This window comes from Apodemus sylvaticus, chromosome 7 (assembly GCF_947179515.1).
Source record: "Apodemus sylvaticus chromosome 7, mApoSyl1.1, whole genome shotgun sequence".
NCBI classification, from domain to species: Eukaryota; Metazoa; Chordata; class Mammalia; order Rodentia; family Muridae; genus Apodemus; species Apodemus sylvaticus.
This window is the reverse complement of record NC_067478.1, coordinates 131,228,379-131,244,441: the sequence shown is the minus strand read 5'-3', so window position 1 is coordinate 131,244,441 and position 16,063 is coordinate 131,228,379. Positions and strand designations below refer to the sequence as shown.

At 35.9% G+C, this 16,063-nt stretch overlaps 1 protein-coding gene across 1 annotated transcript; it reads right to left on the bottom strand.

Moving 5' to 3' along the window:
• Nucleotides 1-8,272: 8,272 nt before the first annotated feature.
• On the bottom strand, nucleotides 8,273-16,063 carry LOC127689863 (glutamate receptor 4-like). Its single transcript, XM_052189419.1, has 4 exons — nucleotides 16,041-16,063; nucleotides 14,842-14,956; nucleotides 12,683-12,817; nucleotides 8,273-8,606 (listed from the first exon to the last, which is right to left on the bottom strand). Exons 1-4 carry the CDS (start codon nucleotides 16,061-16,063, stop codon nucleotides 8,442-8,444), a joined length of 438 nt encoding a protein of 145 aa, XP_052045379.1. The 3' UTR covers nucleotides 8,273-8,441.

The following is a 16,063-nucleotide window of genomic DNA, read 5'->3' as shown; positions in this document are numbered from 1 at the left end:
CAAGCATATGACTGAGAATATTCTACTTGTTTCCTTTCTCCAAGGCAAGCACAATGCCAGTTTTTGTTCTGTCTGAACATTAAAGGTGATATACCCATCAATGAGGAAAACACTAAATATTACACACTAACAGTGGAAGAACTGTGAGCCAAGCAACCCTTCTCTCTTAGCAAGCAAGCAAGCAAGCAAGCAAACAAACAAACAAACAAACAACCCTTTTGTTTGGTGTTAGAGATGGCTCTGTACTTCCTGCTCTTCCAGAGAACTGGAAATCAGGTATCAACACTTTTTGTGACTTTAAATCTCTAGGGGTTCTGTGATGCCCTCTTCTAGACTACTTTGCTGCTGCACTTACTGTGTATATCCCTTGCCCGCATGTGTTTTTAAATATAGAAATAAAGAAAAAATTGAACCCTTGCACTTGGGAAAATATTTTCATTTTACCCAACTCCCTTCATTTTAGTGTTTCTTTATCAAATAAAGTCACAGCAAAACAAAGGAGTTAACAGGGTTTTCATCTTTCACAGAACACATTTTTGTTTTCTTTTTATTTGAGATACCATTTCTGCTTCTGATCTCTTTTTACGATATCATAACCATTACATCAAATAGCTCTCTTGAAAAAGCCTCATTTGTTGAGGGAATATGTAAGTAAATCATGCTTTCCATTTTCCTTTGACTTTACGGATAACAAAACTGCAATTTTCATGCCTGAAAACAGAACTCTGATGAGACTATGTATGAACACATTCACTTTGAAGTGCTATTATTAAACACAAAACAAAAAACACTATGGAGATCAAAGCACAGCATCTCTTAGATTTTCAAAATTATCACTTTTAGTTTAGGTTTATTCCTGTTACTGCTATCTTGACAATATAAGTTGAAGTATTCTGCTTTCTAAAAAAAAATTCTTGAATGTGTTCATTGATTGTGACTTAATATATAAGTGCACTTAAGCACTGGCAAATAAACACTTACTGTGCCTTAGAAAACAAATTAGAGATTGGTTTACAGGTGGGAAAGCCAAGTGTCACACATGTAATATATGCAGCAACCTGAAATTAGTGTAAAACGTTTGAGACTGGCATTTTCAATGAGTTATAGGGCTGACTGTTGCAAAGTGGTTCTCTTTAGATCTCCCCACAGTAGTCACTGCCTATTGATTACCTAGTTTGTAGATCTTCTGATATATTTTTGCATGAAATATTTAGTTTCACTACATAATGATCTTTCTTGCTTAGTACCTGGTTTCTTTCACTTGTGTAATCAAATGTTTTAAACATTTATTTTTAAGATTTATTTTATGTATATGAGTGCTCTATCTGCATGTACACCTGTGTGCCAGAAGAGGATATCATATCCCATTATAGATGGTTGAAAGCTCCCATGTGGTTGCTGGGACTTGAACTCAGGACCTCCATAAGAATATCCAGTTCTCTTAACCAATGAGCTATCTCTCCAGTTCTAAATTTATTTTTTATGTAGTATTATTGTGTGTATATGATGTATGTGTATGTGTGTATATAATGTGTGTGTAAGGATACTGTTCATATATGGAGGCCAGAGGGCAACTCTGTGTAGTCAGTTCTCCTTCCAGCTTTACACGGGTTGTCCTCAGGATTGCATGACAAGCATACTTACCCACTGAGCCATCTCAGCACCTTTCATTTTCACATGCTTTAAAATCATAGTTCTGGGCTAGAGAGATGGCTCAGCAGTTAACAGCACTGTATGTTCTTCCAGAGGCCTGACTTCAATTCCCAGCAACCACATGGTAGATCACAACCATCTGTAATGGGGTCTAATACCCTCTGAAGACAGCTACAGTGTACTTGCCATCATATATATATATGTATATATATAATATATATATATATACATATATATATATGATAAATAAATACGTACATAAATAAAATCTTTAGAATAAAATCATCCTTTTGAGATTAATAACAATTCTGCTGCTAAGAGTCCAGAGAGGTGTCAAAATTATTCTTCTTTTTTTCCAAAATTACTCTGTGCTGTAAACAAATACAATTCTTAACATAACACAGACCTGCTCCAAACTTGAATGAAAACTATTTTCAAACTATATCAAAATTCCAAGCTTAATTCTTGTTCTGAAGCACTTAATTTTCTTGACACTATTCTAGCGAAGTAAATTGTGCCACAGAGTTATAGTTATACAGGGAACCTGCCTATGTAGAGAATGTATCCAATCACTGCAGGCAGAACTCTTATTACTTCCAGGCCTACTGCCCTATATAATATGCCCAATAAAATTTACTTTCTATTTTTTTTAAATATAAAATGTATTTAATTTCTTATGTGTGTTTCTTTTCTTGCGATTTTCCTTAGCATAACTGAAAATATCAGTTTGTTGTGAGCAATATTAAAAAAATAAACCGACATGTTCCCATGCTTGTGCCTCTAACTCTCTGCCCCCAATGCCTGGCCAGCCATGCACTGGAGATTCACTGGCCCAGAGCTCCCAAAACTTCTTCAAATTTCCCATAGCCTTTGTGGAGCACCTCAAGCAAACCCTCTTGAAACCATACAAGCCACTGCATGAAGGAAAATACAGCACAAACTGAGTTCAGAAACAATGGTAACTCAATTTTTAAGTACAACAACTAAAACCTAATCTTGTAAGCCTTTTAAAAATCTGATCTCTCTAGTGGTGGATTTGCAAGAATCTGCCATGATATTAGGGGACTCTAGCAGCTACATCTTACCCTTCTGCTGCCCTGGTTCCAAAAGATAATAACTCTGTTCCTGTTTCCTCTCTTTTTCTGTCCAACTCAGAAGTCCCACCTACTCACCCAGTGATTGGTTCCTTTATTTATTAGTGGACTGGTTCACAAGAACAACACCAGGCCCATCCACAACACTTCCCCCTTTCTGTTCTAATAAAAAACAAAAACCTTTCTCTAAATATAGAGGACAACTATTACTATTTTATAATTTATAAGATATCAATAAGCCTTACACCCAGTCCATCAGTTTTGTCATTAAGACAGAACATTGCCATCTACCCTAAATTAAAAGACTTATTATTCTACACTAACTCATGTCCTGACTTTAGAGTGTAAGCCATCTGAAAACCATCCTCTCAAATCTATACCATCTTTCTCAATTTTAAACATCTTGGGTTGACTATGAGACTACCAGTCTTCAACCCCATCAGAAATCCAAGAATGACTGATATTAAGTGAACATGTATAGGAGGTCTAACACAGCTTCCAAAACTTAGCCAATTTAAAGAGACTGCTGATCATCTGGACAGTTCGTTATTTCAAAACATTGGAATATCAGTCCTCAGCCTTCTGTCCAGGATCATCTGACAGACCATAGAGATACAAGCATATTAAGGACTAGACTATTCTCTTTCAGCAGAACAAAGCTGTCCTAAACCTGCAATTGTGTCCTTTCTTTGGACAATATTGTGTCCATAAATGAAAAGAAGCATTTCTTGTCTAGTGGTTGTCTCACCACAACTGGAATACACATAGATGCTCAATTTCTTCTTTGAATCCAAGATAGAGAAAACTGTCAGGAGTAGAGTAGTTTCAATAACAAGTGAATAAGTAACATTAAATGTCACATTCTGTGGATTTCTGATGTTTTTGAAAACCAACTATCTATGTAAAGTAATCTGGACTGTTGTCTGTTAACTATTCTCAGCTATTTCTAATTAAAATCTTGAAAACACCCTAACAATAAACTCAGAGTCATGAATTTGCTATTTGGTCCTAAACTCACAGGCTTAAACATCTCATATCAGATTAAAATAACAGTTCTAGAAGGGCTGGGTCTAATCCTTGCACTTATAAAATTTTGTATCAATAGAAGAAATTTATACCAATGAAACCCTTGATTTCATATCAAAATAACTCATGTACCATTTAAGAAATTATGACCTCAGCTTAGTAACAATTAAAGAGATATCTACCAAATATGGCTATGCAATCAATTCTAGCTTTTCCTCCCTGTCACAATATTACCACTTCTACATTCCCTAGAAAGATCATCTATTAATAACCCTCTCAAGCACAGGGAACTGGGTCGACAACTCTTCATAACTTCTTCAACCTAAATATGGGCATTGAGATATTTTTAAAGGAGGGGGAGTAGGGAAAATAGAGTTGGTTGGCCTTTAAAAGGTCACACCAATGATTGATTTAGTCTCTGATGTCTGTGTTGTGATTGGATCCAGCTGAAAGTCCAAGACATCCAGAGTTCAAGGGGAGAACCACAAAGGCTATATATTCTATAATATACAAATCTCAAAACAAATTTTTAGTATCATCAAGGTAACCATTTTGTTTGATTCTCTGGAATATAGTTCTACAGGGGGTCTCCCTCTATAAAATCTGATCCACATGACTCTGGAAGCTGTAAATGTCTTAATCACCTTTTCCAAAAATACAAAGGCAAAACATTTTTCCAAAATCAGCATATCCTTGAGTCAGTAACTATAAAAACCTTCATTTTGACCTCTCTCTCAGAGGAATAATATAACCATAAAACTCAACATCACATCCATTTTGAAAATTAAAACAATCTAAAACAAATGAAGTAAGCCAAGACACTGTATGTGCCTATACTTGGGCCTTTCCTATGTTTCCAAGAGGATGTAAAACCCAATGTTCCCATGGAATCCACATTAGACAGAATGAGTATCCTGCAAGGCAAATAAAGTAATCTTATACCATATTATAGTTCTGTTCTCTGCCCAGAGCAGTGAACTTGTTATACCATCTACCTGTTCAGCTCTCTGCCTGGAGCCACAGACATTTATTTTATTAATACCTGTTCACTGCCCTCTCTACTTGAAGTCAGTGTCTAATTTTCCCTATCCTAGTTCTGAACAGCAGGTAAAATTCCCCATGTGATTCAGACAAAATTTGTAACAAAGTAAACTAAAATACTGTATAGGCCTTTCCTATGTTATGAAGAGGATATAAAACCCAATATTCACATGGGGCCCATGTTAGATAGAATATGAGTATCCTGTGAGGCATATTAGAGCAATATATCTTTATACCATCTTAACACAGTAGATTCACACTTCTATTTATACCTACTTATAAGCAGGCAGCTAGCAAATCAGGATATAAATCCACAATTCCCATAGAACCATGTTAGACAGAATTTGAGTATCCTGTAACACATATTAGAGCAATAAATCTTTATACCATCTTCAAACAATTAATTCAAACTTTCACTAATATCTGCCTTTAGGAACCAGGCAGTTTTTACTTGTTAGGCTCTCTGCCTAGTTCAACCAGTGTTCTCCACAACAGGGGACATCAGAGCCTGCTTTCTATGTTTCAATTCCCACATGAGTCATCTCAGTGCTACCCAGCTACTCACTTAAAAAAAAATAGAGGAAATAAAATAAAACTATAACTCTCATGTTAATAATCTTAAATTTCTAGTGGATTCATGCCTAGCAGGCATGTTGGCTTGCCATTCTGTTGTGGGAAATATTAAATAAATAGAACCAGCACATTTTTGAGCTTGTGCCTCTGCCCCAGTGGCCTTACTGGCCATGCATTGGCAGGCAATAGCTGATCTGTTTTTAATCTCATGAAATTCTGAGTCTAGATTCCTTAGTCTCTCCACCCAGCTTGCTAGGTTCCCACTGGTGAGTTGCTACCACACCATCCTGTGCTTCAAATCCACCACAGCCTTCCTGGAGCACCTCAGGCAAACCCATTCGTGGCTGCCATACCTTTCTCTCTTGAAACCAGAGAAGTCACTGTATGAAGGAAAATGCAATACGAACTTAGTTTCAGAAACAATGGTAACTCAATCTGTGGACACAACAGCTAAAACCTAATCTTGTAAGCCTTATTAAAATCTGACCCTCCAGAGGCAGATCTGCAAGGATCTGCCATGATATTAGGAGACTCTAGCAGCTACATCTTTACCCTTCTGCTGTCCTAGTTCCAAAAGGAAATAACTCTCTTCCTACTTCCTCTCTTCTTCTGTCCAACCCAGAAGTCTCACCTACTCACCCAGTGATTGGCTTCTTTATTCATTAGGAGATTGGCTCACAAGAACAACACCATGCTCTCCCATAACATTATTCAACCTTCAGTTTCATTTTAACCTACTCTTTTCCTAACTTATATCCCGGTACTGTTAAGGGGGAAATATGGTATATTTTTTGCCTCAACTTAATTAAATTGACGCAATTCATTCTTTCATTCAACAAATATTTATTAAGCACCTACAATATGCCAGGCACTGTGCTGGGTGCTGGGGATACAACTGTGAACAAGATAGACACAGTCCCTGCCCTCAAGGAGCTGACAGTCTAGTAGTTTATAGACAAATACACAGGCAATTACAATGCAGTGTGAGGAGTGCTGTGATGGGTAAGGAACATAAAGAACGGCACATAACCCAGTGTCATGAGCAGGAGTGGTGGGTAATCATGAAGATCTTCTCAGTACACATAAAATTCAATTTCATGACTGAAGGATGCGTGACAATCAGGTAAAGACAGAAGATCTACAGACTGGAAAGACAGAAATGCCATGTTCTGTGTGCTGTGGAGGTCCATTTTCTGGCTGAGAGCTTGGGTAGGAGTGAGAGAAGGACAGGAAGACACCAAGGAGAGGCCTAGGTTGTGAAATGAATCATTGTTCAACAACAGAGAAGCAACCTTTCCCGAGGGACAGTGCATACACGTGTTATAAGGATTACATTGTAGTGACACACAGATATTGAATGGGGATTGTAAGCATTGAGGAAAGGAAATCAATCCTCCATATTTCTGACAGTACTTCCACGGCATCACACCTTATGCCCTCACCATGTCACCTGGGTGCACAAGCCTTGTACATGGGACACCGAAGAAAGAAGTGGCTTTGTGTGCTGCTCCCTTCTAGGATCTTACCAACACCGCCTCCTGTGAAAACTCAAATCATCTTTCAAGGCCACACTTTTGGAATCATCCTAATTTGTGCTTTCTGCAAAGATCCTTCAATCTGTGATTTTTTTTTTATCTGTATCATTGAACTCATTCATCATTTCAAATGAAGCTGACCTTTTGAACCATACCGGTTTTGTTTTCTTAAAAATAACCATGGTATAATTTTATTCACAATTACTGGGTGGAAATAAGGATTGAGTTTTCATCTGTAGTCTACCACAAACTGTTATCAGTGTCTTCAAAGAATTTAGTGTGAGAATGAGGGGGAATGCCCAAGAGGCACTGAACTTTATGCAGCAGAGTCAAGTAAGATTCCCAACGCAGGGTATGTTGGTTTTAGAGCAGTGGTTCAGTCCCAGACTCAAGGACTCTATCTCTGACAACTTAGCCTGGTAACAAATGAGCAAGATCTAGAAAAAGTATGCAGAAATAATAAAGAAGCTACATTTTCTTTTATGGCCTATTCCCTGACTTCTACAATATGGAGTCTCAGAGATTTTCAAATAATAGGGGGGAAATTTAAACTCTGTGGATAGATACTGTAAGAACTGTTGTTTTATTCTTTGGGGTGGGTACAAAACCCAAAATTTTGTACACAGAACAGGATTATAAATTATATTGATAACATGAGTGACCCGTAGTCTTTTAAATTCTACATTGCAGATGGATGACTTCATGCCAACATTTTCTTCACTTGTGTTTTTCTTTTTGTTTCTGATAGACAAACACAACCTATGAACCAACTTGTGTGACAGAGTGAAGGTTACAGGAAACAAGGTGACCAACAACTTTTACATTAAAAAAAGTCTCTAGAGTTTATTACAGTGATGGCATTATTAGCAATTATTGCAATGTATTGTTCCCTAAGATGGTTAGAAAAAACAATTGTTTTGTCCTCTACTGGATTTACTTCAGTTAAAAAGCAAGCATGTTTCAGTATTTTTTTATTTCCAAAGTAACTGTAAATACTCTCTTTAAATTGTGTTGTTTTTTCACAGGATTTACATATTTATTATTGTCTTATCACATCTTAGTGACTGCTTGTCTCACCTGCAGACTATTCCATCGACTATATGGGTGTTCTGGAGACGCAGGCAGCAGGTTTCTTGACCTCTATTAACTGTTGAATCCCTTGCTGTGGTGACCAAGACCTTTCTGAGAAAGAACTTCACAGTTTAATGCGCTAACTGGCCAGTCTGATTAGTTTTAAGTGCTCTCAAGTGAAATCTGAAGCTGTTAATACACCTATCCCAGATATCCCCCACCCACTCCCCCAAAAAAACTAAATTGTGAGTTTTCCTGATAAAAAATTCGAGTCTGCATTTCCGCGCTGAACTCATGCACTGGTTCTGTCTGGCCCTCAGTATCTCCTTCCTGCTCTCAGCCAAAGGATGGGTTTAGCCAAGACCCACGCTTGGCCTGTCCCTCGGGGCTACGTTTCCATCAGTCACCAACACAGTTTGATTAAGGCACTCAATTATTTTTTTGGTTTTTATGGTAGGTCCGATGCAATGACAGCCAATCCCGAACTTTGTCTAATCGCAGTTCCTGTGTGTACGGCCTTGGGGCAGTCGGGGGTCAGCACACGGCCGTTTTCTCCCACACTCCCAGTGATGGATAACCTCGCTTTGTTTCTTATGGCTTCGGAAAAAGTCAGCTGGGTTGCATGAAAAGGAAACAGAGGATGCCAGGTGTTATGATATTTCTGTTGCTTTAACAAACTGTGGCACATCAAACACCAAAATATCAATAATTAGACATCTGCATTTTTCCCCTGTGTTTTTTGGCCATAGGCAAATTGCATATGAAGGAAAGAAAAGCTCAGATACAGCTGGAGATAAATTAATTAGCCTAAAGTTTTAGGTTCTACATATTTAAAAGATATTTGTAATATCCTAAAAATCTGTTTATTTTTGAGCAAATCTGGATAGGAAGATTCTTTTCACTTGCTGATCTCTATACCCTAATTCTTTCAAAGAAGCTTAAAACTTTTCTTGTGTTTCATGGACATTCTATAAATCATAGTATTTTCTTGTTTTCTTTATGATGCAAAGATTGGTTTTTTAAATCATGACAAATTTCTAAACCATATATATATGTATATATATATGTATATATATATACATATATATATGTATTTCCTGTTTTCCTCACACAGACCTATCCACACACTTTCATTCATTCCCACCAATTATAGACATGACTCAGAACAGCACAGTTAGTGACATATAGTTTACTCTATGCCTATTAAGAATCAAGGCTCACGTTTAAAGTTTATGTTTCAAGAAGTTGCATCACAAGTAGCCATATTTGAAAATGCATGGAATGGAATAGCCACAGGGGGTCTCGTGCTGAAGGAATGGTGACTCACCTCTGAATGCTCACTAAATCCTTATTTCCTAACTTCTCAGGTAGGAGAAAGTAACACATGTAGAAGAGAAAGAGACTCTGTGATCATGTGTATCTTACTACTTGGCATTTACTGCCTCCAAATTTATCTTAGCAAATAACTCCAAGTATTAAGAAGAGAAAAATAAGGTAAAGGAGATGTCCCCTAAACTGTGTAGGGACTAGGACTTTCTTGTATATAATGCATTTGTATATTTTGGACTGAATTTTATCTAATTCTTTAGGAAATTCTTTTTTTTTTTTTTTTTTTTTGGTTTTTTGAAACAGGGTTTCTCTGTGTAGCCCTGGCTATCCTGGAATTCACTCTGTAGACCAGGCTGGCCTTGACCCTCAGAAATCCGTCTGCATCTGCCTCCCAAGTGCTGGGATTAAAGCCATGTGCCACCATCACCCTGATCTTTAGGAAAGTCTATTCTAGTGTTTGATATGCTCTGGAAGGTAAATGTTAGCCTGGTTACATGTTAATTAAATTCATTATTGTATTAAAAGCTATTGGAGTAAAAGTGTTTAAAGTCATTCATCCTGATGACAACAAAAGCACAACTCAAATTGTGTGTAGTTATTAACTGTAATTAAAATAAAAGGCACATCTAACAGCAGTCCACATGCTGTCAATAGCTTTCATGTTTGAATCATTTGGCATATAATGGAGACTTTAGGGGAAAATGACACTCTTACTTGATTAGCATCTATTAGTCCCTTGAAATCAAAACCTGATTTTTAAAAGTTACCTTGATTTACTTTTAGTTGTGTGTATATGTGTCTCTTTGTGTATCTGTGAATGTGTGTATATCTCTCTGTGTGTCTGTCTGCCTCTCTCTCTCTCTCTCTCTCTCTCTCTCTCTCTCTCTCTCTCTCTCATGTGTGTGTCTGTGTGTGTGTGTGTGTGTGTCCACAGAGGACCGTGAGCCATTTGATCTAGGTGCTGGTAACTGAATGTTGCTGCTCTCCATCTGAACTATCACTCTAGTCTGTAGCCACAAGAAGATCTTCTATGTAGTAAAGGATCCAGTTATGTTTTCACAGATTTTTTATTTAGATACTATCTCAATTATCAACCATTAATTATAGTTAATAGAGCCTCTTCTTTTTTTTTTGTTTTCTTTCTTTTAATTTTTCTTTCAAAAAAATCTCTGTCCATAGTCGAGGTCAGCCTACAGCTTACCATAAAGTGCAGGCAAACCAAAAATTTGCTTCAATATTGTTACCTCAGCCTTCGAAATGCTAGGATTCTAGTCATGAATAGGATGTTAGTCTTTATAAACTTTTTTAAATGGGAAATACATATTCGTTTGACAGTAAAATAAAGTGTTTTCTCCCAAGGCTTCTCTGTAGGTACAAATTGTTTTTATTAACTCTGAATGACACTGACTTCAAAATAAAAATCAGATGACTCTGAATGCTTTGTCTATATTCAAAATGTAGTTTTTAAAAGCTCAGATTTAGCATTCAAGGTGATAAATTTAATGAATTTCAATGTCAGGCTTCAACTTAAAAAACTTTATGATGTAAAAGTTCTGTGTACCTAACCTGGAGATTTTTAACTTTTTTCTTCAGCAACTTATGATAATTAGCATTCACTGTTTATTTTTTATTTTTTTTTTTGTAAAATTTCAAATATTGCCTCTCCATCTTGGATTTATCCTATGATTGGAATGAGTAAGACATTTGTTTTAGTGACAGAAAAATAAGATAATTTAAAATTGATAACAAAATTCATTCCAGTTGACACGGGTCAAATATTTTCTCTACATTTTGAAAATCACTCTTCAACTCAGCAAAATTAGGATAAAAGAATTTTCTTAATGGTTAACAACTGTTGCACAAAATCAGTGTAACTATTTCCATGAACTTTCAAATGATTTCTCTCAAAGCTCCTGACCTTACTAGAAGATTTGCTTACTGTGATTTCATCTGAGTGAACTGAGGGCTTAGTTTTTATATTTTTCATAAAATGGAGAAAAAACGCAATGTAATTCTTTGTGCAAACATGTTCAGCCGTAGCTTTCTAGAAGGTGAGAGAAGCAGTTAGGACTAGATTATCAGGAATGGCTTCATTCTTTCCTTTCAGAACATAACATGTGTCCAGAAGTTTCTCTGTTAATAAATATCAAATCAACTACATTTTTATCATACAAACTCAGATATACATTTTATCAAATTATATTTTTTTGTCTTGAGTTTTAGCTGCCCCAGGTACTCACTCTGAGGCTCAAAGACTAATTTATTATGTAATCAGAACAAATAAAAAGTGGTTCTGTTTGAGTTCTGATTTTTGAAGAACAGTACCAAAACTAAATCCATTAAGGTTTTATCTTAAAAACACTTTTGATCATTAGAGGAAAGATGTATATATTTAGATTCTGAAACAGGACAGTTCCTCCTGTACTCTCCTGAATGTATGTCATTTTTATTGGGACATGAGCAGTCGGTATAAGCGTGAATGACATGTTTTTTTGTAAAAGGGAAGCAAAATGGAAAAAAAATGTATCTCACTGCAAACTTTTGTGTGTCTTTACATCCTTCTTCTATATATATGAATATGTGTGTGAGAGGGACTTTTTATAAGTTGAAGCTCATGTAATAAATGTGAATCACAGCCAAAATTCTGGCAGTATAGTCTGTTTACTGGTCTCGTAGGATTATTGCTAGATGAGAAAGCCACAGAGAGAGATTCTTTCAGATACTGACAGATGAACAGTGAATGGAATAACAGGTGAGACGGGAGCTAAGAGTCACACAGTCCTTTTATGGACTGGATTCTTTACATGCATTGTTTCTTTAAAAAATTGTTACTTGATCAAAAATGGGAAAGTCTCTAGGTTTCCGATTATTTAAAATAGGTGTTGCTCTTATATTCTTAGCATTTATGAGTTGTTATAGCAGTTTATCCTATCTCTGTTTAGGAAAGCTTAGATCTAATTGCAAATTCTCTCAATTCTATGGAAATTATGCTGTTTACAACATTCTGGGGAGCAATTCTAACATGTTTTCATGTTTCTGACCATTGCAATGCAGATATCTATTGGCAACATAAAGTTTCAAACAGAACATCTGCAGCCAACAAAAAAACAGAACCACTGTGCACTGAAAATGTCAAAAATAGAAAGCTCTAATCAGAAGCAAGCAATACCACCACAGGACAGACAGGTCACAACACTGCGTTCACAGGATGCATCCCCCGCTCACTGGCGTAGGCCCTAAGTCCTACCCCTAAATTTTAATACTTTCGGTTCCATATACGTTGTAACCTTCTCTATAGGTTGCTAACTTGTGGGTATTCTGCGAGGAAGTTGGGTTAAAAGTCTGTGCACTCTTTGCCACCTTCATTCTCTTCGCCTCTGCCCTGGACTTGTAACAGAACTCTATCAAAGCCACCAGCATGGCCAAGCCCAAGCCGCCAACCAGAATGTAGAAGACGCCTGCCACGTTGCTCAGGCTCAAGGCACTCGTCTTGTCCTAGAAAGGATAAAGACACAGCAGTTATCTACGGGAATGTCACATCAAAAGGGAAAGGGGCACACAAAATCCAAATAGCCAACTAAAGTACATCCTTAATTTAGCTGACAATTATTTACAGGTATAAGTCACTGATGCAGGTTTATAGATGTAAATATAAAGCTCTTGGGAGAAAAAATTATGATAATTACCAAAAATTACATATAATTACATTCAATAAAACCCAAACATTTTATCATTTCTAAATGTGCAATGAAAAGCACTATACTTAATCAAATGTAAGCATTCATATATTTACATAGGGAAACATAAGAAGACTTATTTTAAACTTTGAAAATGTCATGCTCAGAATATGAAAAAGAGAATCTTTGGCCTTTACATTCTTTAAAAGATCATTTTATGTTTAATGTTTCTCTTGAACAGTTGTTAGTTCACACCTATCACTTTACAGAACTAAGGGTCTTTAAATTATCAGTCTCACTATTCATCATTAGCTTATCAAGCATGTATAAATTATAAGGCACCAGCGCATGCATAATTTATTCTTCTAGTATATCCATAAATACACTAACAATATTAATTTTGAATTTTATATGCTACTTAGCAATAGTGTATGTAATATATTATTGTATTACAGAGAACAATGATATGCAATATAATGTACAGGAAGTATTATACTACATTAAAATTTTAGTTTAATTTAATGTTTTTTTTGAGACAGGGTCTCATGTAGTCTAGGTTGGCACACTTTACAGCTGAAGCTGAGCTTTGACGCCTCATCCTCATGCCTCAGCCTCTCAATTTCTAGCATTACAGACATATGTCACCACTTCCTGCTTTTTAAAAATAAATTCTAATGAAATATATCCAACTTTAGAAACAAATTATTTATGTATGGTCAGATTTATATTTATTTTATGGATGAAAAATTTCATTGTCACTTAAAAAGCCTAATAGTAAATATTTTAGGTTCTAACTATAATAGTAAATATTATAGTTCAGATCCTCACTATAGTATTCCCTTAATTTTAGATGTATAGACAAGCAGATGATTAGAAGATATTAAATTGTGACAATAATTAATAAACTATTAATGTGTTTATTATCTATAGAACATTATTGCAAAAAACCAAAAACCCACATGTTTGCTGAATCAGTGATAATATTGATATTTTTCCAATGATCATTAAACATGTAACTTTGTACTTCACAGACTCAGCCTATATGTTTCTGCCTTACACTGTAAAGAATTTACAAGCAGGCACTGCGGAGATTGTCAGTGGTTAAGAGTGCTTTCCAGACGACCTGGGTTGGCTTTCCAGCATACAAATACAACTAACAACTGTTTGTAAATCGAGTTCCAGGGCATTCAATACCTGCTTCTGGCATCTGGGAACGCAGAAACATATATGCATGCAAATAAACATGCCTATAAAATAAAAACAAGCAAATCTCTAAAGAAAAATTCATGGACAAAGAATACTAGAAATTGTGGAAATGCACTGTTAATACGGATTTTTGAAATAATTTATGTGGAGAGAATAGATCTGGAAGTCTATTTTACTGATCTGTCAAAACAGAAATGTGAAATAAAGTGGAATGCTTGGTAATCTAGTAATGACCCTGAGCGTCATTTAGTATATTGACCTCCCCCATAACTGGTGATCATTTTCCCATTTCCTGTTTTTAGGACCAACTTTTAAAACACATATTTTATGGTCTCTTTGTCTGAAAAGAAACCTGAAAAAGATTAGTGGTAAATAGCTTTGAAACCAATATAGATAATCCTATTGTTTTATTTATATTTAAAGTTAATTTAGTTTATTTTAAATCTTTATTATTGGGAAGCAGCTTTATTGTCTATGGATAGGCTCTATGATTGAAATTTATGGCATTAAGTTCTAAATTAAGTAATGACTAGGTACACAGAAAACTTCAGTGTTTAAGAGTTTCATAAACGTTGGATAATTGCTCCCAATTACTGTTCACTTTACATACAAGAGCCCCGAACTGCACCGACTGACCTTGCTTCCCGAGTCCTTGGGTCCACATTCACCTTTATCGTACCACCATTTGTTTTTCAGCTTGTCTAAGACGCCTGCCTCACTGAGTTTCAAAACGGCAAGGTTTACAGGAGTTCTTCACGTGGAAAATAACATAAATAACATTATATATGTTATTTTATGTTATTCAAGTAAAACTACATTAGAATCGCATGGTAAAGTGACAGAGCAAAGGCCACAGTAGGCTCTATGTCTTGAACTGTAGGCCCAGGTTTAGACTCAGACATAAAACTGGGGCTTGCTCCATCGCTTTATGTAACAGGCACATACTGCTTGGGGAGATTTTTAAATAAAAATGTATGCAATTACTGTGAATCCAAAACTATTGGCCTAGTTGGACGTCATGAACAGTTGTAATTTTCCCCCACATACGTGTGGCAAACAGTCAGAATCCAGGAAGAGCACTTTTCTTCTTCAACAAGAATAGAGATGATATCAAGTTACGCCCCATACACTATGATTTAGCTAGGGATATGTGGGTGGTGTCCATCAAAGTACTGACTCTGCAGTAATCATCATACAAGGAGAAGGGTATCTCCAGTATTGCTGACCAAGGACCAGTTTAGGTAGTAAAGGTCTTTACAAGGTAAGTATGCTAATTGCTACTTTAGAGTATAAGTTTATGATTATATTTTCTTTCTGAATTGTAGCACTGAGTCTAAACGACATCAACATAAGTAATCATCTGCCTAAAATTTTAAATTATTACAAAGAAGTTAATGATAGTAAATAGAGATTCCAAGATAAAGCAGATTTAACTAAACAACTAAATACCTGGGCATTACCTGGGATTGTGATTATCTGGCTTCATAGCTTTTGTACATAAAAATATACCAAGGAATCAGAAATTTTATTTAAAATTGCTTGTACAGATTTATGATAAAATCAATTCCCCCCTAATTTAGATAATTTTGTTCATATGGGATAAAAATATGATTAAAAACAAACATACTTTTGAATCAGCATCATAAAATCTTGCTATGTTGTATATTTATTATTCCACTTAAGAAGTATTTTGCTGTGATCCTGAAGTTTTAGTTGTTTAGTGGTTAAAAATCTGCAATAATTTAAACCTTTAATAAAAGTTGTACTTTTATTTAGAGTACTGGCTTACTGGCAGTACTGAGATGAACTCAGCTGACTTGGGCCTCATTGCTTACGCCAGTCTACTTGGGGTCCCCAT